Source organism: Centroberyx gerrardi, chromosome 24 (assembly GCF_048128805.1).
Source record: "Centroberyx gerrardi isolate f3 chromosome 24, fCenGer3.hap1.cur.20231027, whole genome shotgun sequence".
Lineage (NCBI taxonomy): Eukaryota > Metazoa > Chordata > Actinopteri > Beryciformes > Berycidae > Centroberyx > Centroberyx gerrardi.
Genome location: NC_136020.1, coordinates 18055119 through 18079892, shown reverse-complemented (window position 1 = coordinate 18079892; position 24774 = coordinate 18055119). Strand labels below are relative to the sequence as shown.

The window sequence follows — 24774 nt, the reverse complement described above, 5'->3', positions numbered from 1 at the left end:
TACCCAAAATGATGCTAATAAATTACAAAAAATGCAAATTATAAGCTTCTCCAGTGGCTTCCAACCAGAAGATGGCAGTGCAGCGCCTCTTTAATTCATGCTGAGCCACTAATTGAGCCATTTCTGAACACATAACACACACACACACTTCATAAGGTTCATATTTATTAAGTTACACGTCGCTGTTTCCAACACAATTTACAACACGGGTCTGACAATCACAACTGATGTTTAAAAAAACGACTCAAGCTGGACGTTTCCGCTGTTCCCCTGCCTCTCCATCTCCCTTCCACAACACCAAAAGAAACAGGGGGGAAGAAAAATCCCTCTTCACACACAGGGTTTCACATTGAATGTGCGTTGATGTAAGTGTGCAGACGTCTTTGTGCTACAGGTTACCATTGTTAGACAAAGGTAGGAGGAAAACAGTGTCTTTCTTTTTTTCTTTTAGGGTCTTTCTCGAGACGTTTAGGGTCTTTCTCTCTGTGAATCCCAACAGGGAACGAAAGGAACGACTCCAGTGCAAACAAATAAGTGGAGGAGGAACACAATGCCACGGGTTTTTTTTTTTGGTTTTGTTTGATCCTGGCCCGAAATACCGGCAACACAACAACCCATGGAAGGTAACACAAGTCGGCCTAGATCTTCTAACACCGGGTTTCTTACACAAACACAATAACACAGCAACTTCAGCCTACTTGTTGTTGGGGAGCGGGTGTGCTTCATTGTAAAGGAGAATACCGGTGTCATTCAGAGTTATGGTCCATTTACTTCAGTCAATGTCTAGTTTACATTTGCCCCTATCATTTTGCATGTAATTCGATTTTTTAACACCTTTTCGTTTTTAAAATACAAACTTTACGGTGTCAAACCTAGCTTGAAAATAACTGCTGCCCCTGATAACAAAGATGCCTCAAATAGAAAGACATTAATGTGACAGTAAAGTTTGTAAGGTGACATGTTGAGGGATTATTTCCCGGAGGAGACCTCCATTTCTTCCTGTGGGTGTCAGGTGATTGACAAGAAGCAGAGCATAACACAGCACTTATATGAAAAAACTAAACTCAGACACAATTAAAGAGGGATAAAACAGAAACTCTGACAAAAAAAATTCTGGCTTCATGTTTCCTGTGATGGATTCTCTCGCTCTGTGGAAGTTGTTTTTCATACTGGACAAAAATGAATGGCAGAAAATGGCTTCTTCTGAAGGAAAACGAGCGCTGATATCTGCAACTATGCTGACTGTGGGCGGACAAACCAGGAAGAAAATAAAGGAGAGGGGAAAACTAGACCATTGGCACAAATTTAAAAACACCGGTATTATCCTTTAAAATGAGAGCGACTGAGTCGGCTAAGAGAGAGGGACGTTAAAAAAGGAGGAGTGTGTGCGTACGTGAGAGGAGTGCGAGTTTGTGCGCGCACTCGTCTTGTATGTTTGTCGACACGCATGTAGGCTGTTCGACGTTGTGTGTGTGGCTGCGCCGGGCCCCTCAGATGTCCTTCAGGTCCTTCTGGATGCCCCACAGCGTGTCGGCGCTCTTCCTCAGCTGGCCCACCTCGGAGTCGGTCAGCGTCATGTTGACCACGCTGCTCACCCCGCCGCTGTTCAGCACGCACGGCAGGGACAGGAATACCTCCTCGCCGATGCCGTACATGTCCTGGGGAAACACACACACACACACACACACACACACACACACATATACACAGGGTTAGGTGAGGGAGCAAACAAACTTGGACACAAACAAGATGGATATAAATACACACTCCAAATTCCTGCCTTTGTTGGGAGTAATAAAGTAATAATCTGCAACATTTTCATATATCTACATGTCTGTTTTTTTACTCTCTATAATACAATAGTGATTCAACCTATAGCCAGTTCATGAAAGCTTTTACATTTCCACTTACTTCTATCATCTTCTATCAGCAAGCAATCTCATGTCATCTCAAACACATGCATGTAGGCGCACTTAGGCACGCACACACACACACACACACACACACACACACACACACACACTTGCACAAACCATTTCTTACAGTTGGTGATATACTTGTTCTATCTTTTGTTTGAATTATTTTTTGTTTTTATCGAGTCCTTTGTTTTCTGTAAAGCACTTGTGAGATAAACCCGACTTGACAAACACATATGTAAACACACACACACACACACACACACACACACACGCAAACACACATACATACACACACACACACACATGCACACAGAAACATACAGTCCCATTACCGTTTGATTGAGTTATTATGGGATAATAACCCATTTTCCAATAATAGTGAAACTATTCAGTCTGTTTAACTGGATTTAGGGTTGTATGTATGCATGTGAGTGACTGTATGTGTGTATTTTCTGTGTGTGTGTGTGTGTGTGTGTGTGTTCGTCTGACCTTGACCATGGTGGAGACGGGGTGGACGCGGCTCATGTTTTTGATGATGCTCTCGGTCAGGTCGGCCACGCTCAGGCCGATGGCCCAGTTGGTGTAGCCCTTCAGCTTGATCACCTCGTAGGCACTGGAACACAACACAGCCCTCCATCAAGACCCATACGTGTGTGTGTGTGTGTGTGTGTGGTGTGTGTGTGTGAAGGTCTGTGAAACTATGACCTCCACATGGTCATCATCATGAGGAAAACAACCTCCAGTATAAACAAAAACCAATTATATTTCCAGAAAAGCATTAAAGGGACAATAAATAAGGTTTTAGCACAAAATGGCCGTAATTCATCTGCAGGATTTGATAGAGATGTTGATCAATACCAGCGACTCAGCAATTACTTCAAAGGGGGCTGGTCGACTCAAAATGTAATAAAATATCTCTTTAAATATTGTTGAAAATGTAATAAAACCTGTTAATGTAATAAATGACACCACATTATTACATTACCCAGTGATTATTACTTCATAAGGGGTATAACATACTTTTAAGTGATGATGTAGTAATAATATTGACCAAAATTGCAAGAATGTAATAGCTGAAGTTGTTGGATGATTTGTCAGTATTATTATTTATCATCAGTTAACAATATGTAACACCACTTATTTATGAAGTAACAATCACCTGTTATTGTAATAATGTGATGTAATTTATTAAATTAAGAGATTTCAATACATTTGTAATCCATTCAGAGTGCACTAATGTCTTAGCATTTGAGTGCCAAAACAGAAAGAAACATAAAATAAGAAGAAACAGCGTGCAGGCTATCTTTGTTTATTTCAAGTCAATCCATTCAGAGAGACATTTTTAGTTTAGTTTAAGTTATTACATTATCTGTTGCTACACCATTTCTCTCTCTTTGGAGGTGCAGGTTATTAGTCTCACTGAAGTTCCAACTCCATAGAAATAAAAGCAAATTCCTGCACACAAAGGATCACCTTCGCATTCATTTATTTTTGTTGATGTTTCGGTCATGAGACCTTGTTGCTCGGGACCTTGAGAGAGGTCTTATGACTGGAACGTAAACATGCAGAGGTGATCCTGGAGGAGTGCATGGAAATGTTTTGTTTTTTTTCTAAATAGTTGAACGAAAGCCAGCAGGGGAAATGTGCAGCTCCAGAGGCGAGGGACTTAACCGCTCAGATATCTGTGCACACTACTTACTAGTCTTTCTTGAGCTAAACAAGGTTTGGGGCGTGTTTTAATAGCAAGCCTTTTCTCTTGATATGTGTTTTAGTGTGAGTGGAATAACGGGTGTAGTACTCAAGGACAACGTTTCAACAGATGATGTCTTGTTAGTATGTTTGAATTTTAAGTGGATAGGAGCCAAGGCTTGTGGTCAACTTTCAAAGCGCTCTGCTCTGCGCAGCAAGCACCTACTAGCCGCTGAAAAGCCCTTAACGTGCATTAGCCTCGGCGCTGACAAGTAGCTAATGCATAGAGCTTGCATTAACACTGCCTGGGTTAGAGGTTATATTCCCACCGGGGGCCACTTGCACTAAATATGTAATCACACATGGTACAGTAGAGCGCCGCGGATAAAAGCAGCCTCCAAATTACTTATAGCCCTGGTAATGAGAGAGGAAGTTAAATAATGACACAGAGAATATTATTGTTATGTATTATTAATGTGTATATTACTTGTCTGGTGATTTAAGGCTGGGGATGTTTAAGTCTTTGTGGCATATAGATCTCTTGACTGTGTGATGGATTAAAAAGGAAGAGGCTGATTCATCTCCATTAAACAGCCATGAAAGGATCAGATCTGTGATTCAAAGAGCTAAAATTATGATTTTTCAGGAGAGACATTTTCTGTTCTTATATAAACTAAGCTCCAAATCACTGACCACTGTTTCCCTGTCTGAACAAATGCATTAACAGCTGGATCCTTCTCAGTAGGTTCACTTCAAAAGGAACTGGGTTTGGTTCCTTTTAAGCGGGCGAAATGAAAGCACCATTTGTCCTTCTGAATCTCGTCACTCAAAGCAATGTGAGCTGACAAGAGGTCATATGAGGGAGAGTGTAAGAAAAAAAGAAAAAGCGAATGTTTCCAGATAATGATCGCAGTTCCCTGAAGTAAGCAGAGGGTTGGCTAATACTACTCAGCAGCAGAGTTTCGTCCCAAGAATGAAGAACTGAGTTCTTGGAGGCTCTAATAACAGTCCTAAAACCATCAGTGTTGCAACTTTTTGAAATAGTTTTGGAAGTTGGGTAGCGAGGAGTTTGGCAAGGCCATGACTTGTAGTGCTAATGGAGGATTTAAGGTATCACACAGCAAGACTAGTTAGGGATTTTATGCAGTTGTCTATGTCTAGCGGTTACTCAAAAGTCATGAGACTATAAATATTTGTGTTATAGAAATGAAAAGCCTGTAAATGCAGGATATTAGATAATAAATGGATATTTAGGCAGACATTGCTTCCTTTTTGGATTGCTTTAACTGAGTTTTGGTAAGTTAAACCATAGCTTTTTCACATGGTCATCCATTGATACTCTCTCTCTCTCTCTCTTTTGCTTTCTCTCTCTCTCACACACACACACACACACACATCATACCTGTCGACTACGGCCTTGTGTGTTGCCTTCCACTGTTCCTTATCGCCATCAGTTCCGATCTCAGGGTTCAGCTTCTGCAAGTTCACTCCCGCCACGTTTGCACCGCTCCACACAGGCACTGGAATAAATACACACACACGAAGTAATTAATTAATTAATTAAAGCTGCTCTACGCAAGATTTTTAAGTAAAAATACACCAAAGTGGGGTTGCAACAGAGAAGAGCATCCCATCGCCCCTAACTGAGACACCATAGATTTGTCTGATTTTCCCAAATGAAATTCTGGTGTTGGGTATGGACACTGGCAGGAAAACTTCTCTGCTCACAGGATGTTATGAACTGAAACTTCTTAGCAAAATACGAAATCTTCTAAACTCTTCGTCTAAACTCTTCGTCTAAACTCTTCTAAACTTCTAAACTCTTCAAACTCTTCAAACTCTTCAAACTCTTCGTCTAAACTTTTCTAAACTTCTAAACTCTTCAAACTCTTCTAAACTCTTCGTCTAAACTCTTCTAAACTTCTTAACTCTTCAAACTCTTCTAAACTCTTCTATGGTAGACTGCTTGGTAAACATGAGTGTGCTGTGTGCAGTTTAGCAACACCACTTTACATGATTTCTGGGGATTGAAGTGCTTCAATTTAAACAGTTACTTCTCACTGCCATTTGGGGCCGCCAATGTGCAAAATTACCTAGTACATCTTTAAGTTCAAACTCAAGCTCACTGCCATAAAGCCAGGCTGATGGAATTAATTTTTCATATAAGAAACATTGTCTATGTATTAACACTAGAAACTACTATTAATAAACCTGTAAAACCAACTCGGTACTCTATGAAAACATAAAGTACTGAGACCCAAAAGAGTACCAACTCAGTATTCTTTTGGGTTAAAATAGTCATTGCGTCAACTTATGTCCAGTCATATAAGCTGCAGACAGCCGAGGCTTAGCATCAGATTGGGACAGATGGGCACATGCTCACATCCATGCCAGCCTAATACTACATAGCGCCATACACAGTGACCTATTTAAGCGGCCTAATACTCCAAACAAGCATTACAGGCAACTGTTTCATGGTCAGAGGAAGAAAAGGCATTGGAAATACATACCAGATACCACATACCAGATTTAGCTAAAAAGGATTTGACTGGTTTCCACAAAGTCTGCTGTAGTCCAATGGAATTAAATGGAATTTTTTTTAAATGTTACCAAATTTTCCTTGCTCGATATACAAAAACACAGACGATTCCACTCTCTAAAATGTTTCTACTTTGTGAGTAAAGGTCTTAAGATAGGTAATAAATTCAATGATATTCACTGGTTAGTTTTGCTTTCATGTCAGTGATCATTTTAAAAGATTAGATGTCATTATTTTTGAATGGGAGATGTCTCATTTGGGAATGAAAATGCTTTTCGACTGATAATGCATGATAGAAAAGAGCTATGTAAGGAAATAAGAGTTTAGGAGTAACAGTAGAATGTTTTTTTGTTTTCATTTTGACTTCCTGTGTCCCTCTCTCCCTCTAATCTCTTTCTCTACACACTGCCAGAATTTAAATACTCTTCCAGGGCCTTGCCTTTTACCCACAACCACACACACACACACACACACACATTCCCCTGTCCACCCACCGCTGGTGTCCCCGTGCTCCCCCAGCACCCAGCCGTTGAAGGAGGTGGCGTGGATGCCGAGGCGTTCGGCCATCAGGTAGCGGAAGCGGGCCGAGTCCAGGTTGGTCCCGCTGCCGATGACGCGGTGCTTGGGCAGACCGCTCAGCTTCCAGGTCACATAGGTCAGCACGTCAACTGAGGAGGGAGCAGTAAAACCACGGGTCATTAACGTGCACACACACAGGCACACATGCACTCATGAAACACACACACACACTCATGCAAAGTATTTCCATTTGGTGACTGGCCATGAATTACTGTAGTTAGACCTAGTTCAGGATGTGTACAGCAGTGTGTGTGTGTGTTTGTGTGTGTGTGTGTGTGTGTGTGTGTGCATGTGTGTGTGTGTGTGTGTGTGTGTGTGTGTGTGTGTGTGTGTGTCTGGGCCATGTGGCAGAGACAAAGCAAATAATGTTGAATCATATTACTACTGCAACTGAATCTCTAATTCTAATTTCATTTATTGGATTTAAATAAACACTTTGAAATGAATGTGTGTGTGTGTGTATATGTGTGTGTGTGTGTGTGTGTGTGTTCTTCTACTTCAACTTCTATCTGATATTTAGAGGCATTAAGTGGTAATTACAAAATTATCACTGAAATTGAAACAGTAATTCCTGGGAAACGTGATAATATTACTGTTAACATGTTAGCACCCAACACTGCTGATGTGTATTTGTGTATGTACCGGGGTTGGAGACCACGATGAGGGTGCAGTTGGGACTGTACTTGACGATCTGGGGGATGATCATCTTGAAGACGTTGACGTTCCTCTGCACCAGGTTGAGGCGGCTCTCGCCCTCCTGCTGCCGAACGCCAGCCGTCACCACCACCAGGCGAGAGTTGGCCGTCACCGCATAGTCTGGAGGAGGAGGGAGGGAGAGAGAGGGAGGGAGGAAGAGAGAGAGGGAGAGGAATGTAGGGAAAGATGGAGACGGAGGGAGACAGAGATAGAGGGAGAGAGAGAGACAGTGGACAGAGAGAGATGGAGAGAGAAAAAGATGTAAACAGATGGAGAGAGAGGTAGGGGGGCAGCGAGAGGGACAAGTCCCAATTGAAATATAACTGACCCAATTGAGGCTTTGCAGTTGCATCACAAATCTACCAGCAAGCACATCACATTGGAGAATTATCTGTGCGCAAATAACAGCTGAATATATAACAACCAGGCCAGAAGAAGCGAGATGCCGGGGAAAGATTGTTGTGGTGTGGATGTTCAGTATGTTGTAAGTAAAAGGGAATGGTCTAATAAGGTAGATTTGTTTCCAAAATGTAGGTTTTAATTTTAAATCACATCCGTTAAGCATCAGAAACTGGACAGTCATAAATTGGCCAGTTGTGGATCCATTCACAGTGAACGCTAAGTTAGCAGAGAAGAGAAGACTAATCTGGCTTTACTTTGTTTTTGCATTTTATTTTGTGATTTCCAAATTTTCAAAGTAAAAGTATCTAGTTTGAACTCTGTACTCTCGTCCTTTTGGAGTTGCATGGGAAAAACCACAGCTAACAACATTCCCTTTTCTACAAAGTAACTCAGTAAATTTATTCAGAGTACTTTTTAAATGCACTACTTTTTACTTTTACTTAAGTAGATTTCTACACCAATACTTTTACCTCTACTTAAGTAAAATATCAGCAAAGTAACAATACTAATTGAGTAGGACATTCTAGTACTATTTCCACCACTGCCAAAAAACTGTTAGGTTAACTGAGCTGACTCAAATTTGTAGAGTGATATTTTGAGAGAATGATGAAACAAATCAGGTCCAATGCTCTTTTATGTGAGCGGGGAGAGTCCGAACCTTTGTCTGCGACTATCTTGGAGGTCTTGAGGAAGAGGCTGCCGTGCTGCAGGTCCATCATCTCTCCTTTCAGACGATCCTCCATCACATCCACCAGAGCCAGCTCATCAGCCAGGTCCTGCAGAGGAGAGGAGGAGAGGAGAGGAGAGGAGAGGAGGGGAGAGGAGAGGGGAGGAGAGGAGAAGAGGAAAGGAGAAGAGGAGAGGAGAGGAGAGGAAGAGGAGGGGAGAGGAGAGGAGAGGAGGGGAGGAGAGATTATGACAAACATTATGACAGACAGGCTTTAAAATAGTTAGTATTTACTTTTGTACCTGTTGTATTTTGCTTGTTTTGCTCTCTTTTAACCCTGTTTTTAATTAACTTTTAGTATTTTTTATTAATTATTCACCTCTTTGGCTTATTTCTATTATTGTTTTTGTGTCTATATAAGCACTTTTAACTCTTTTGAAAAGGTCTGTACAAATAAGGCCACACATCCACTGACTCACATTGACACACATTGACCAAATACTGGAAAAAATAAGGAGAGGGGAACCACTCTATGTTTTGTATAACAATATTTTCTGCCCCTCAGCCTATGCATGCATTTTCACCTTAGCCTGAATATATACTTTTCTTTTTCGTCTCTCCTTGTTTTTTGTAAGAAAAGACAGGCTACAGGCCTCGTGGCTCTTACCCGGAGCAGGATGCTGACGGCGCAGGCCATGCCCACCTGGCCCACCCCCACCACCGTCACCTTGTTCCTGGGAGGCTCCGCAGGTCCGCTGGCCAGCGGGGTGATCAGCTTCTGCATCACCGACGACATGATCAGAGCTGGAGGGAAGGAGGGAGAGAGGAATATCTGGGTCAGGCCCTTTTTAAATGTGGATCACAGCATGGCAGGCTGAGGACAGGAGTACTGCTGAACTTTTTGGTTTGGTGTGAGGTATTTTAATCAGACCTGTGGGTTGTTTTCCTCACCTGTACAAATTGTTCATTTCTTCCCTCTCTGTTTTTCTTTATCGTTGTATTTTAAGATCGATTTTATCGCTTCGCCTCTGAGATGACTTTGAAAATGAACTGAATTACAAACTAAAGGATTCCCACCGTGGTCCTGATGTAAAAGTAAAATGCCATGACTACTGCATGACTTTCAATAAGTCGGACCACTTGATTGATGATGATTTAAATATTCTTTCCTGCTTTATTTTTCTATTTTTAATTATTATATGATATAAGTTCAGCTCAAAACAATACATAAAAAAACAAATGAAATAACAGACTTTTGAACTAAATCTTTACAATAGACAGTCTTATTTTTATCAGTTTAAGAGACATAATTTTTACTTTCAATAAGAAATAATTTAGGACATGGGTAATTGAGACATTTTTGAAGTTGAGAATATGAAATTAACCCATTAAGATGAAAAGATTTACTACTGAGGACAAATTGATGATCATTACATTCAAAATAGCAAATAGGGGTAAACAGTCTGGTTTCCACTATAGCTGGGAAAACCACTTAAAACCTTCATCTAATGCAATAAGTGTGTGAAACAAGTAAAATGCATTCTGGTATATTCCTGTGAAGAGACCCAGTTGTAAAAATTCCCTGTTATTCCCTGACTTCATCAGAGAATTTAACAAATCCCCTGACTTCCCCTGTCCAAACTCCATGATATTCCAGAAACTGCATGACCAGTGAGAAACCAGAAACTAAACTAAACTGAAACACACACTCACTCATATACACACAGTTCATCACCCTGCAGCATTGTACACCAGAATTGTAACTAAATGGCTTTGTGTTACAACACACAGGTCAAAGGGTCAGAGAGACACAGAGCTTTTCATTGAGGGAGTTTGTAGTCAATAAGGAACTCATTACCAGGAGCTGGGCCAGTCAAAACACTGTCTTAGTGATGGGTAAACATTAGTCTTGCTCTTTCTATATCTATCTAACACACACAAACACACATACACACACACACACAGACACACACACACATACAACTTGTGCGGTAGCCTACAAGTCGCTAAATGTTCCTAAAAATCTAGAATATTGGTTGATTTCATACATATTTCCACTGACACAAGCACTAAAAACGATAAACCACTCTAACAGTAGTTTCTCAAGACAAATCAATTACAAAACACAAAGACCTTCCCATACAGGACTAGGCCCCAATGCAAACATGCACCAAATAAAGCCCTCTACATAAGAAATTCAGTTCAATAAACACAGACAGAATAAAGCATCCTAGATTGTAGGCTGCTGAACGAATTAAATACAGCCTACGTGCAAAAGAACGACAGCCAGACCCCATACGGAGGCTTCAAAACTTACAGGAGGACGAGCGGATGGGCAGCAGAAAGCGGGACATCATGGCAGGAATCGAGCCCAGAAATCACAACGAACCACAAAACACTCGCTGTCCATTTTAAATACTGGAATCTTATCGTGGCTATTATTGTTTGGTGCGACCGACTCATCGTTTTCCTTGCTCTCTACGACGTTATCATCATTACACAGTTCGTTTTTGATCTGTGTGATTCCTGTGCAAACGTAATGTATCTGCGTAGGCATATCGCGCTTATTATTGTCATGTCCATCCGTCCAGCAGTTTTTGTACCGCATGTACTGATCGTGATGACAGTTGCTTTTATTTGTGATGCTTTTATCCCCTGATACAAGAAGATCGGGCTCCAGGCCTCAGGCTTATCAGGGAAATGTGAAGACAGAGTTCTTGATGGATGGCTGATGATGCGGGTGACCGGATAAAAGCACCAGCAGCAGGGCAGGGCATTGAAAAATGACACCCAAATATGATACTGTAGTGATTTTTTGTGTCAGTATTGAATTAATTGCTTCAAAAGGTTTCCAAATGTGAGATTCTTGCAGTGAGGACTCATGTTTTCCTCTTGTCTTTGGGTGTTTGCAGTTGGGGGAGATCAACTAAATCTAAACTAAATATTTTTGGAAAAGCAGAAGGAATTGTTCAACTGAAAATAGTTTACTCTGTAGCTTTATATAGAAGAATGCTGTTGTGCTCTGATGATTCAGTGTCAGGGAATGCACTTTCAGATGAAGTGAAACAAAGTCAAAGGCATACTCACAGTGACAAACTTAAATGGGGATTAAGTGGGATTTTTTATTATCCCATAGCACAAAATGGCCATAATATATCTGCAGTTTAATAGGGCTGGTGATCAATACCAATGACTAAATGATCACTTGAGATCAGCTGAGATATCTGACTTTCAAAGCTCACTTTCCGGCCCTGTTTTGGAGAAACCGCATGTGTTGCAATACTTTCATTCTCAAGCCAAAACAAGTAAAAGACAAAGCAATATTATTTTGCATTGTGATATTCTGCCTCTTCCCTAGACGTTTCTGTTGGATCTCTGCTATAATTAGCTATAGTTTACTCATTCTACTGTGACAATGTGACTTTGGCATTTCTGTCCATTAAAGGCCACCGTACGCTGTGCCTGTCGATCTGGTGATGTTGGCATCTCTTGGTTTCTGGTAGAACAAAAGTCATAGATTAATGCCTTAGATTAGTGCCTTAACTAACTTAATGCCCCTTTGAAGGTGAAGGTGCAAAGACAAAAAGAACAGAAACAGAAAGAAAACAAGAGCAGGAAGAGCAAACATATCAGCTCATTTTATCAGCATCAGCGCTATTACATAATCTCATTCAACTGAGAAAAGTTGAAGAAAATATTGTTTTAGAAGCGATACTGAATTTGAAATCGGAACCGGTATTGGTATTGAAAACCTTCCAGCCCTGACCGCTGCTGACGACAGCCACAGCAGTCTAGATTGAAGCCTGGGTCGCCTACTAGACTGTGAGCCAGACAGGCAGCTGTTCTGCTACTCAAGCCCCCCCCCGTCCAGCAGGAGTCCCCCCGGATGTCCCATCTGGAACCACGATGGAGGAGAGATGCAGAAAATCTAGTCCCAAGACGAAACTGTGGCACAGGTGCAAGGGAAACACACACTCGCTCTGTCTCTCTTTGTTTTTCACTCTATGTCACACACACACATATAACACACAAAAATACACGCGCACAAACATAGCAGACACATAAGTACACCTACAAATACACACATAACATACACAGGAGTGGAAAGAGTACCAACATATCAAGTACTGTTACTTTGCTGAAATTATACTTGAATATTGTAAAATTACAGGTGTAAAAATATGCATAAGTAAAGGTAAAAAGTAAAAGTTACTGAATCAAAGTTATCATCTTTCTTATGCAATGCAAACTGAGGTCAGAGACTTCAAACCAGGTTTGAATACTTTTCCATTGATGGAAACTTTACAAGTCACCCTCCATTCACTCTATCCACCTATTTTATGTTTTTCATTAACTCCAATTTTTAATAATTAAACTTGCATCTCTCCCCTGCATTCATCTGTTCTACCTGTTAAGTCTGGCAAAAATATGTGAGGCAGACCAAAGTTAACCAGCCAGATCATTATGGCTTTGCTGCAGTAGAAAGTTATGGATTTCACAACGCAATTCAAGTCAACACTGAGTCATCTCACATCTGAGTGGTGAAGAGGAGAAGAATGCTCGCTTCCCAAGCCTTCACATAGTGATGAAAAGTTGTATTTAAAGGGGAATGCCACCCATTTTAAGAAATCATATATATTATTTCTGTGCCCCAGGACAGTTCAGTCAATGTATGTGAACTTGCATGACTCTTTCCTAAAGTTAGAAATCAAAGGGTGAACCCTCAAATTTGTGATGTCACTGGGATGTAAAGTCAGAGGCTGCTCCATAGACAATGAATGAGCTGCTGACTTTGTGGAGCCATGGACTTTGCAGTACCATCACTGACCCACAGGGGACCGTGGACCCCTTGTTGAGAACCGCTGCTCTAATGGATGCAATTTAAAATGCAATAATACTTAAGTCAAACATGCTAGAAATACAATAAGAAATAAAGAAAATAATAAAAGTAAAATGACTCACTTCAAAAAATACGCAGAAAGCATACAAAAAGCAAAAAAGCTCAATCACACACACACACACACACACACACACACACACTCACAGTGGTGCTGCTAGAACTTCCAGGCTCCTTTGGGCCTCCCCTCTCTGAAGGCCCCCCTCCACTTTAAGATCCCCCTGAAAATGCCCCCTTCTGCCCCCACCCCTCACACACACATACACACACACACCCCCACACACACACTCTCTATCCCCACCCCTAATCCTACCAACCCTCTACCTCCTCCATCTGCTGCTGCTGCTCACTCTCTCTCTTTCTCTTTTTTCTCTTTCTCTCTCCCTCTCTCTCTCTAATCCGCAAAAAAAACAAATCACTTTTCTGCCAAAAGGACTAAATTCTCAATTTACAGAGCCATAGTTCTATACAACACATGGCACTCAGGCCAGTAAATCTTTTCTAGTGGACAAAATAGATACAAATTTTATATGAATTGCATAATCTGTAACACATAACTCAGTTTTTCCAATGTAATAACACTTAATAACAGAAACAATAGCTTAGCCGGCCAGAGGTTACTAGCTGGTATGAAGAACTCGGTCAAAGCAACTTGAGTTCATGTTGTCCTCGTCACGTAGTTTTCTGTCAACACGTCGCAATAGCAATAAGCAGGTATTGTTTCATAATCAAGGTCAAACGGACATTTAAAATCACAGCACAAGGGGAGGCTTTGTTCACAACCAATGGGACAGACTGGCTATATAACCGAGCACAGGGCATCTCCAACTTTTTTATCTCATGAACCCCCAAAATGGAGGATTTTTGCTATTAGATGTGACAAAATTATAAAAATTATAAAATTACAAAATTATAGAACTGTCTCTTCTGTAGGTGTGGGGATAACAGCCACGGATACAATGAAATTTATGATCAGAATAGTTATTTTTATGCATCCTCTCATTGTGGGACAAACAATAATCTAGACCGGAGTTTCCCCAACCTTTTCATGTCAAGAACCCCCAAAATTAATACAACTGCAGTGAAAGGAACCTCATCTGAGAGGAGTTTTGTTATTAGATGTGTTACAGAATTATATGACTGTCTATATTATACATTCTCTCACTTTGCTAACTTCTAGATAGTGAAACAAGTGTGAAATTAAGCTATTCCTCATTTTGCTCAGGACCCCCTGGAACCCTCTCAAGGACCCCTGGAGGGCCCTGGTCCCCACTTTGGGAACCACACTGACCTAGGTTACTATCAGTGTGGTTCCTTTTGTGCGTGAGTTACTTTTGTTCTGCACTGCTCAGTTGTCAGTAAACACGTCGCGATACGCAGATATGATTTCATATCAAGGTCAAATGAACGCTTAAAATAACAGAGCAAGAGGAGGCAGTGTTCACAACAAATGGGACAAACTATATACAGTATATATATATATATATATATATATACACAGTAAATATAAATGAAACCAGGGAGTCCCCAACTTTTTCACGTCGAAGACCCTCAAATAGATACACAACAGACCATGTGGTGAAAGGAATGACATCTAAGAGGATTTATGTTAATAGATATGATACAGAATTACATAACTGTCTTTCCTGTAGGTGGGGAGATATACAGCCACAGATACAGTGAAACGACATTTGTATGCATTCTCTAATTGTGCTAACCTCTAGATAGTTAAATAAGTCCGAAATTAAACTATTCCTAATTCTGCTCAGGACCCCCTGGAACCCTCTCAAGGACCCCTGGAGGGCCCCCGGACCTCACTTTGGGAACCACACTGACCTAAGTTACCAGTTGGCACGAGGTACACTCAAAAGCAGAGTGAGCTCATTTTGTCCTCCAACTGTGATTGGCTGTCAACAAGTTACAGTATGAAGATATGATTTGATTATCGAGGTCAAATGAACAGTTAAAATAACGGGAGAGGAGGAGGCTTTGTTCACAACAACAGGACAGTGGGCCTGTATGACCTGGACTGTCCTATTGTTGGCAGTTACTCAGAAAACAATAGGACTGCTGAACAACAAAATGCCTCCTTTAGAAATCATCCAACAGCTTGCTTTAACCCCATTTTCTCTTCTTTAAAAAATCAATTGCCTATTACATAATCTTCTCGACTAGTCTTATTTCTAAGACGACGTTACAGTAAATAATTCATCATCACGCCATGCCGGGGACTGAACTATTTCTAGCCCAATTTCTAAAGGAGGCATTTTGTTGCAGCTTCGTTTCTCTCTTTCACTGCTATTTTAGTGAAATTATGTAAAAGGCCTGGCCGGTCCGTCCATCGCCCTTGCTGTTGGTGATGCTTTTATATGGAGAGAGAGAGAGAGAGAGAGAGAGAGAGAGAGAGAGAGAGAGAGAGAGACACTCAAATGAAACAGCACCAAGTGTTGTAAAACCTAAAAAAACGCACAAATAACTGAATAAAACCCCAATTACGTCGTTACCGCAAGTTCAAGTTCACGGCGAGTTCATCAGGATGTTCGGTGTTTCCTGTCTGGGCGACATTACAAAGCTGAGAAAATTAGATTAAAAATTTGACAAACCAGCGTTCAAGTCAAGTGCACCTCAAAAGAAATATGATTTAGTCGGCAAAGTTGCTCGAATAATAAAATATAACCCGACCCGAAACGTTACATTTGATCTCCCTGCTGATCTAAATGAGCAGTAAAAGAGCTAACTGCACTTTGTACAGTCGGCATTAACTGTAATTGAGACAGGAAATTATACCCATATTGGCACTTAATTTTCTTTTTAATTATACATAATGTTTCCTATCTCCAGCGACGCGCAAATTCACGAAACCACCTTCCGAAAGAAACGTTGCATCAGTTTAATTACATTAAATTTAAGTGCGCAGAAATTGAAAATGGTTTCCTGCAGCGCGCATTTCAACTATGAGCATCCATTGCTGCTGAGGCGATCAGCACGCATCACTGTGAGAGAGCACGAAGCCGGTAGGAAGAAACCAAAAAAACAAATATAGGTACATACATTTTTGCAGGTATTTCTAAGAGGGAATATCCTTTTTTTTTTGGTCCACAGGAGGCAGGAGACGGTACCGCGTCCACCGGCTGGCAGGGAGATGGAGACTTGTGGAGTTGAACGGGTTGCAGACAGGAGGAGGAAGAGGAAGAGGAGGAGGAGGAGGAGGATGGGTTGCCAATGTGACCACGCTAGGTTCACATGTGAGGAGGGGTACAGGAGGCTGGGGGACCGTCTGCATGCCGTTATATAGTCGTGTCTGTCAGATTGGGATTGGGAAATATGATTGATAGCTGCAGACTGGCCGCTGATTACATTCAATGCCTCTGTTTCTTCTTTCTTTTTTTTATCCAGGAAAGTTTTCAGTCAGTCACAAGCACAAACTAAGCTACATTTTTTTTTTACCTTTTTATTTGCAGGATAGAATGTGTCCAACTCTTTTGGCATGATAAAAATATTCATGAAGTATATTAATAGTATACCTATATATCATAGTAAGTGATAGGCCTATGCTGATGTACATTATATGAAGATATAGTTTCCCTTATGGGAAATTTCCATTGAAAGTTTCCTCTTTGGCACCCATGAAACATGGGATTATAATGAGGATCCAGTAATTTCCCTCTTGGGTTTTCATTGGCTTTCCCATTCATTCTCATTCATTTTCTGAACTATGAAAAACATTTATTAAATGTGGTATAAGTGGATATCAAGATGTAATTAAAAGTATCCTGTGTAAGATGAATAAGGAATGTAAATCATAACAAAGACAGAAACTTTCTCCACCACCCCTGGGGTTTCCATGGTGACAGACAGAGATCCCATTAACTCTCATGGGTCTTCCAGGAGAGGTTTTAAAAACACAAATCAATACTTTTCCCACCTTTGTATTTCCCACCGGTCACATGCTGCCGCTCTCAGCTCAGCTCAGCTGGCAGCATGAATGAATTGTTTTAGCACTTAAGCTGCAGCAGGTTATGATGGCCAGTAACGCTCATGAAGGCAGTTTTCTTGCTAGAGCAGGAGGTGTCAAGTGTATTTACACGTTATCTGGCTGTACCCGGATATGAATGGACTTTGACCTGTTAATTAAACATTCATAACGCACAGGGAAAGTATTGCCAGTCAATAAAATCTGACTGAGCTACACTCAGCGGTGCACTTTGAACAATCTGCATTAATATGTGGTTTAGCCTGTATAATATGGTGTTACATGCAGTGGTTTTAGATCAATAATGCTATTGTTGTATTAGATAAAATTAACTCTGAGAGAAAAATCAACACTATGCCAGTGTTTATGTAAGTCCACACCCTCAGAGTTAATTTAACACTTTTAGATAGATTTGAACAGACACATCAGCTGTGTGAGTGGACAACAACTCACCAATCAACACTAGTTCACTCCAAATAATTGTCACTGAAAAATCAACACTTATTCACACAGGAAAATTTGCTGTGAATGAGCAAACATGCGTATGCAAGCTGATGCATGTGAGCTCAATACCCTTAAATATTTACATGTTCACCCTAAAGACACATTGTTCTCACAGTACTGTGAAAAAATGGCTGCCTACAACTATGATGGAGCATGATGAGACATTTCTGCACATGTGCAAAAGAGCATCATCCTCCTAAGCCACATCACTTCCCTAAAGTAGTTCAAGGGAACTTCAGCTCAACGCTTCTTGTGTGTGTTGTAATTATGCGTCCAGACTGTGTTCAGTATAGTCATTATCAGGCAGGTTAGTGAATTGCTCCATAACAAAACTATCTATCATTCACTTCACACACAGTGCCGCACGTTAACAGCATGCGCTCTGGGGCTGGAGGTTGGTTGAGGTAACAGGTGTGAAAGTTTTCCGCGAGTTCTTTATGGGTGCAAAGGTCACTGGGTCACTGAGAAAGAGAGGAAGTCTGTGAACAGAGACACAATAGACACCTTCACTGAGCCTCTCCCTTCCTTCCTTCCTTCCTTCCTTCCTTCCTTTCTTTCTAAGTTTCAGACGCCACTGCAGCTATGAAGACAGGTTGAAGATATAAATCTAAATTGTTTGCCTTCATTTATTCAGAAAAGATCCTCTGCAGGAGACATGCTGTGATTTTATGGCTGCTAGAACAAAATGTTCCCAAAATGTTCAACACTTTCCCTCTTTGATTTCACTCCTTTATTTTCAAAACTATGCATTTAATGTACATTAGTAGCAAAATATGCAGTAATAGACATTTCTATTCATTTTTTGCCACATTACTGGATGGATTCTCCAGTATTTCACTTTCCTCCAACAAAAGGAAGAACAGCCAATGGCGGCCCACGCATGCATGTGCACATGCTGCTCTCTCCATCCCTCCGCTGATGCTGCACGCATGACACACACCACGACGACAACGACGATGAGGAGGATGATGATGATGAGGCAGGCTGGTACCCAATAGGAAGCTGCAGTCGCGCCTCCTTCTCCGTCCAATGGGGTTAGAGGATGCTGATCCCTTAAAGGCGCCCGGTCAGCTGCGAAAAGGGCCTTTGTGCAGGGAAAAAACGGTGTGTGAGGAGTGTGTGTGTGAGGTTATTGTGTGAGCAGTGAGGAGAGTGGCGAGCATGCAGCAGACGAAGGGATCGGATTGGCCCGGTGGAAGAGGGGCGTGGCTATTAGGCTGTTACATAACACAAAGCCCCCCTAGGATGCTGCCTCGCTCTGCCTTTGTCTGTCTGTCTGCCTCTCTCTCTTTCTCTCTCGCTCTCTCTCTGTCTCTTGCTCTCTCTCTCTCTCTCTCTCGCTCTCTATCTCTCCAAGTACAAACATCCAGAATGGTTTATAATCACACAAGGTATTTCTCACAATATTCTCAACACCCCTGATGTTTGTTTTTGTCAGCGAAGACCAAGCTGTATCCTCGAGGCTGCACTTTGACTTTCACATGGAACAAGCCGTCTCAGACAAAACTGCACAAGTATCAGGCCTTAGCTGCACTTATCAGAGGTTTTGGCTATGTTTTAGGGCTCGACCGATATGGGTTTGTCAAGGCCAATATTGATATTTCTCTATGGAAGCTTAAGTTTTTGTATTTTCATACCAAAAATGATGGCATCATTACGGCAAAGCATTCAGTGTTTCTCCCAGAATTTCATTCTTGTCAGGATGGAAAAAGCCTCTGAAACAGCATTTCGTCCAGCATGAGACACTAAAACTCTCCACTGAAACCCAGACTGAGGAAATTCTTTTAGTGTTAGCAGCTCTTTAAGACAGGATGACCCAACACACCTATTCAATAGTAGGGAAACTCTGGGATAGATCACTAGCCAGATAGATTACTACTAATAATTAATTTACAAAAGGCATTATTGAACAATTAAATGGATAAATAAAATCTGCAAATTAAATTTCATTGCATACATTTAATTGGTTTTACAGATTGTTTTTATGTAGCTGTGGTCAGGGAGGAATCTGCATTATACTGACTGGCCAATATCTGACATTTAATAAAAGGCCAGTATCGGTCTGATATATTGGCAAACCGATATATCGGTCTAACCTTAGTATGTTTATAAACTGACTGTCCTGATATTTGGCAGCCTTGGACCACTAACATCCTGTTTGGGGCTTAGAGATTGCAGTCCCAGTCCAAAAAGTGATTTAAACCGAATTTAAACCCTAAGCCCTATTTTAAAAAACACACATACTGAGAAGGCACATGTGACTCTGTTTCACACACAATGACACAGAAAAGGCTTATGCCGGTAAAAACATGTTTGTGGAAAGCATATCACACCAAATGGTTCCATACAGGCTCTTGAGATTATAGGATTATGCTTCAGTTCATCTGACAAAAAAAACAATGATTTTGACGGGAAAATACCAGAAACAGCTGCTTCTGTGCAGCAGCACCGCAGAAGCTGATATTGACGGCTTCAAGGCCACAAACTGCAGCTGTAGCTTTTGTTTCCTATGGATAAGAAGTTGTTTGGGCTGCATGTTTCCTGCATCAGAAGAAAGGTGAGCTAGACAGAACTTGGTGTATGCAGCATGTGTTCACTAATGTGGGAGGAAAAGCCAGAGCTCCCTCTCCTCTTCACACTGTTTACACACCAGGACAGTCTCCGTCAGTAATGAGCCGGCCTCGCTCATACACTCTCCATCAAACCCTCTAATAGATTCACATTAGGACAAGGACTCCCATTCGACTTTTCTCTGCTCTAGGGACACAAATGAAAAGATTTTTGTTTTAAGATATGACTCAGTATACAATTATAGGCAGATAACAGTGGCTTAAGTTAAGTGGCTAAATTGCCATTCTGATACATTACATCTCATTGACCTAACGATGGAAAGAAGAAATGGTAAAAAATTAAATCTACAGTTTGTAAGTTTCCAGGAAATTGCTACTTCTACAAGACACTTATTTAGGCACATACATTTTTTTCTAGCTACTGTATAATTTTGATTCTGTATTCCATGATAATCATATTTTTACCATATGACTATAAATGTGTCCAAAACCAAAGTAAACAAACGTGCAATCGTTCTTAGCCTCGTCCCTCTGAAAGAGACTGAAAGCTTCAATCTGCTTGTATTTTTTGGTATCCAACCAAGAAACCATATTTGGAAATTGTTGTAGCAAGAGGATCAGGTTTCTTTGATAGCTTTTCCATAAGGAGCTTCAACTGTGAATCCATCTCAACTCATAATGATATTTTATTTGTATGTATTTCTGATTTTATAGGTATTTTAATGCTTAAAATCTTCTCTTAAACTTCTCTTACAAAAGCTTAAGACAGAAAATGTCCGTTAACTGCAGCTACTTTTTCAGATACCTTGATGAGTTCCTTCTATGCTGTAGCTTTATTTCCAATTTATTTTCCATATATACTTATAATATTCTTTGGGGTTTTTTTCATGTAAACGGCAATACAAGCATTAAACTTTAACTTTAACCTCTCGTTGACCTCCTCTGTCGACTTCTACCCTGCAAGGCCAAGAAAAGGTTACAAGCAGGGGAAGGACAGCTTGAATGCTGCACCTTTAAAAAAAAAAAATAGAAAAAGAATCACATAAAGGGCAAGATTACATAATCAGTAGTGGTGAGGCGAAGAACCGCATGCATGCTTCAAGTTATTGAGTAAAACAAGGTGCTGTCGGTGCAGTTTTGACTGTCAATAAGGAAGTGAAATGGTCTGTGCGTGACCTGCCAGTGTTTACACTTTGCTGACATTGTGCAAGGGCAACCTCCTGACCTGCAGGCCGCTGTCAGAGCCTCCGGCCAATCAGCAATGAGCATGGAACTCCTAGACAGTGGGATCCACCAATCATACAAAAGCGTCCAGACAAAAGCACCTATTGTTTTCCTTAAAGCTCGATGGGCCGTGTGTCCAGTAAAATTCCATCAATAGATAACGAAATTGACTTTGCGTAACTCGGGCTCGGGATATAAAGTGAAGTAGGCCGTATCAGTTCATGCTATCGCAGAGTAAGAAACGACTGTGGCGCTCGCAGGTGAAGCAGAACATTTCATTTCTGTTCATTTTCAAGTTCATTTAAGGGCCAAAAGAGAATCGGACTGATAGTTCTCACCTATAGGTCTTCCAGTGAAATGCTGAGACTTGTTCCCAAATCCCTATGCCAGATCCTTCTGTGTATTTTCTTTGTCACATTTTATCAACATCTTTATTTGCAGGCTGGCCGTTCTGCAAGTAAGATCTCCTCTCTGTGATGCCCTTCTATTTGTTTCCTAATAACATTTTCATGGCAGTAGTTCCTTGTTTTCAAAGAGTCAAAGGTTGGGGAGTTTCCTTTTCATCTGTTGTCTCATAATGTGGCCGTTGAACTATACAAATAAACTTGACTTGACTTGACTCTTAGTACACTCAGCTGTTACTTCACTCGCTCCTTAATTCCCAATTCCCTGCTGTACCATCTGACATTTTTAATAAATAAAAAGCACTATGACCTGGCTTACAAATTTCACACATCTTTAAACATTGCAAACATTCAGCTGTATGTGTGTGTGGCCGATGCAGCCTGCAACAGATGTAGTGCGCTTGTTGTACCCTTGTCCTGAACATGACCCTGTTCAGTCCAGTACAGCTGACTTCTACAGCAAAGACACTCCTAACTCCGGAGACTTCCCAGGCCGCCGGAGAGCGGATTCCTCCCACTACAAATTCCCCAGGCCGAGCCAAGCCAGGCCCCCTTCATGTTCATGTGACCGGCCAGCCAACAGGAACACTGGCTACTATTTCAGAGTGACCTCCAAAACTCAGCACGGGGGTGGAAAAACAATGGGTCGACGCCTGAGCGCATGGATGAATGCACTTTGTCACGCATGCGCCACAGAAGTCTCTTTTGCCCCCGTTTTCTCTCTCTCTCTCTCTCTCTCTCTCTCTCTCTCTCTCTCTCTTAACAGTGGAGACAGTATCGACTATTTCCTACCATATTACAGGAGATATGTAACCAGAGAGAAACAAGCAGGGCTCCCACACTCACTTGGACATTGAACAATAATAATAATAATAATAATAGGTTATTTACATAGCGCATAAAAACAGCATTAAAACAGCATTTAAAAACAGCATTAAAAGTCAATAGTCAATACTTGTGTTGCGAGTGTGTGCTTTTGTTTCCATTAATTCATTGTTAAATGAATAATTCGTTCATAGTATTCATTGTTTAATAAGCCTATGAAGGCTGGACATCTTATAGATGCAGGACACTTGAATAAAATAAAATCAATCAACTATGATCTTGTCAAGCCAAGAAATCATGGCAAAATCACTGCTTGATGAATTTGGCTGCAATATTTTAATAAAAAATCAACAAGGATGTCAATGTAAGATGCAAACGTGCAGTAAAATATGTTATTTCATAATTATGATCACAATACCTTGCAAAATAATACAGATTATCATTTACAAAATATATTGTTCAGCCCTACCAGCAGGCAAAACTGCAGCAATATAAAAAGTAAAGCAAGTCCTGGATGTATGATTTTTTTTTTTTCCACAAAGCCCTGCTGAAAGAGCTTTGCAGTCAGAGGTTTACGGGTGTCATTTGTGTATATGACACCCTGCCTGTCCGCTGTGGCAAGGCAGCGGCTTGGCAGAGCGTGATGGAAACATGGTTAATACTGGACTGAACACAGATTGTGAAGCCTGACTGTCCCCGATGGAGCCCACAGCTGCTTCCATCAGGGGCCGGCCGCAGTAGAGACGGGGCCTTAAAATAGAAACCAGACACTGTGCCATTATCAGCCTTGTGGAAGTCAGGCACAAGGACAATGCTAACGTGGGCCACAGATAGGCTATCAGGTCTGAAACTAGGACTGTCGACTTGTTTCACACTGCAACACATAAAGCACACACTCCAAACATGGCAGTGCAGACACCAGTGCAGAGGTGGGAAGTGACCAAGTACATTTACATTTAAGTCGGTATCATCTTCTAAGTCACTTCTTAAAACCTATTTGTATGTAAAGGCCTTCTCTTAGTGTTTATTTTAACTGATTTTATTCTATTTTAATTTGTTTTCTTATTTATTGTATTATTGTATTATTATTGTATGTATTGTATTGTTTTTCTCACAATTGTGACTTTATTATATAGACAAGGCCTAAGAATTCTGACTTTATATCTCGGAATTCTGAGAATTTTTCTTGTTGTGAAGCACTTTGTAACTCAGTTTTGAAAAGTGCTGTATAAATTACGTTTATTATTATCACTATTATGTACTTTACTTAAGTACAATTTTGTATTTCCATTTTGTGAGACTTTCTACTTTTACTCCACTACATTTCAGATGGAAATATTATGCTTTTTACTTCACTACATTTATCTGATGGCTGTAGTTACTAAGGATTTACATGCAAAACATAATGATAAGCTACAATAATGCACTGAGTTTAAAATACTTCTTACAGGTTAATGCATCCATAATTTAACACTCTGGAGAGGGCCATTCTTCAAAATTAGTACTTTTACTTTGATACTTAAGTACATTTTACTGCTAATACTTCTATACTAAATTTTGAATGCAGGACGTCCATTATGGTATTGTTACTTTTACTTACGTAAAGGATTTCAGTATTTTACAATAGCCAATAGTGAATGAATCACTGGACTGATGAATATACACAATGTATTTATAAACTGTGTTAGAAATGAATGTAGGAATTATTCATACAATAGCCGTATCCGAGTACCGGCATACCTAGAAGGACATTTTTATCATTCATGTGTTGTGAAATAGCAGTGACACTGTGATCCATTACTGTTTCAAATGCACACTGTCTAGAAAGGTCACAAAAAGGGAACAGATAAATGGACCCCATTTCCCATGACCCCTTTCAACCCTTC

At 40.7% G+C, this 24774-nt stretch overlaps 2 protein-coding genes across 2 annotated transcripts in view; both read right to left on the bottom strand.

Moving 5' to 3' along the window:
* The window catches only part of tmpoa (thymopoietin a), a 113287-nt gene that overhangs the window by 59361 nt on the left and 29152 nt on the right, over positions 1–24774 (bottom strand). The gene's annotated exons all lie outside the window — the stretch shown is intronic.
* On the bottom strand, positions 153–16635 carry ldhba (lactate dehydrogenase Ba). The gene is made up of 8 exons (XM_078281910.1): positions 16440–16635; positions 9159–9295; positions 8483–8600; positions 7369–7542; positions 6642–6815; positions 5011–5128; positions 2409–2532; positions 153–1658 (listed from the first exon to the last, which is right to left on the bottom strand). Exons 2-8 carry the CDS (start codon positions 9285–9287, stop codon positions 1491–1493), a joined length of 1005 nt encoding a protein of 334 aa, XP_078138036.1. The 5' UTR covers positions 9288–9295; positions 16440–16635; the 3' UTR covers positions 153–1490.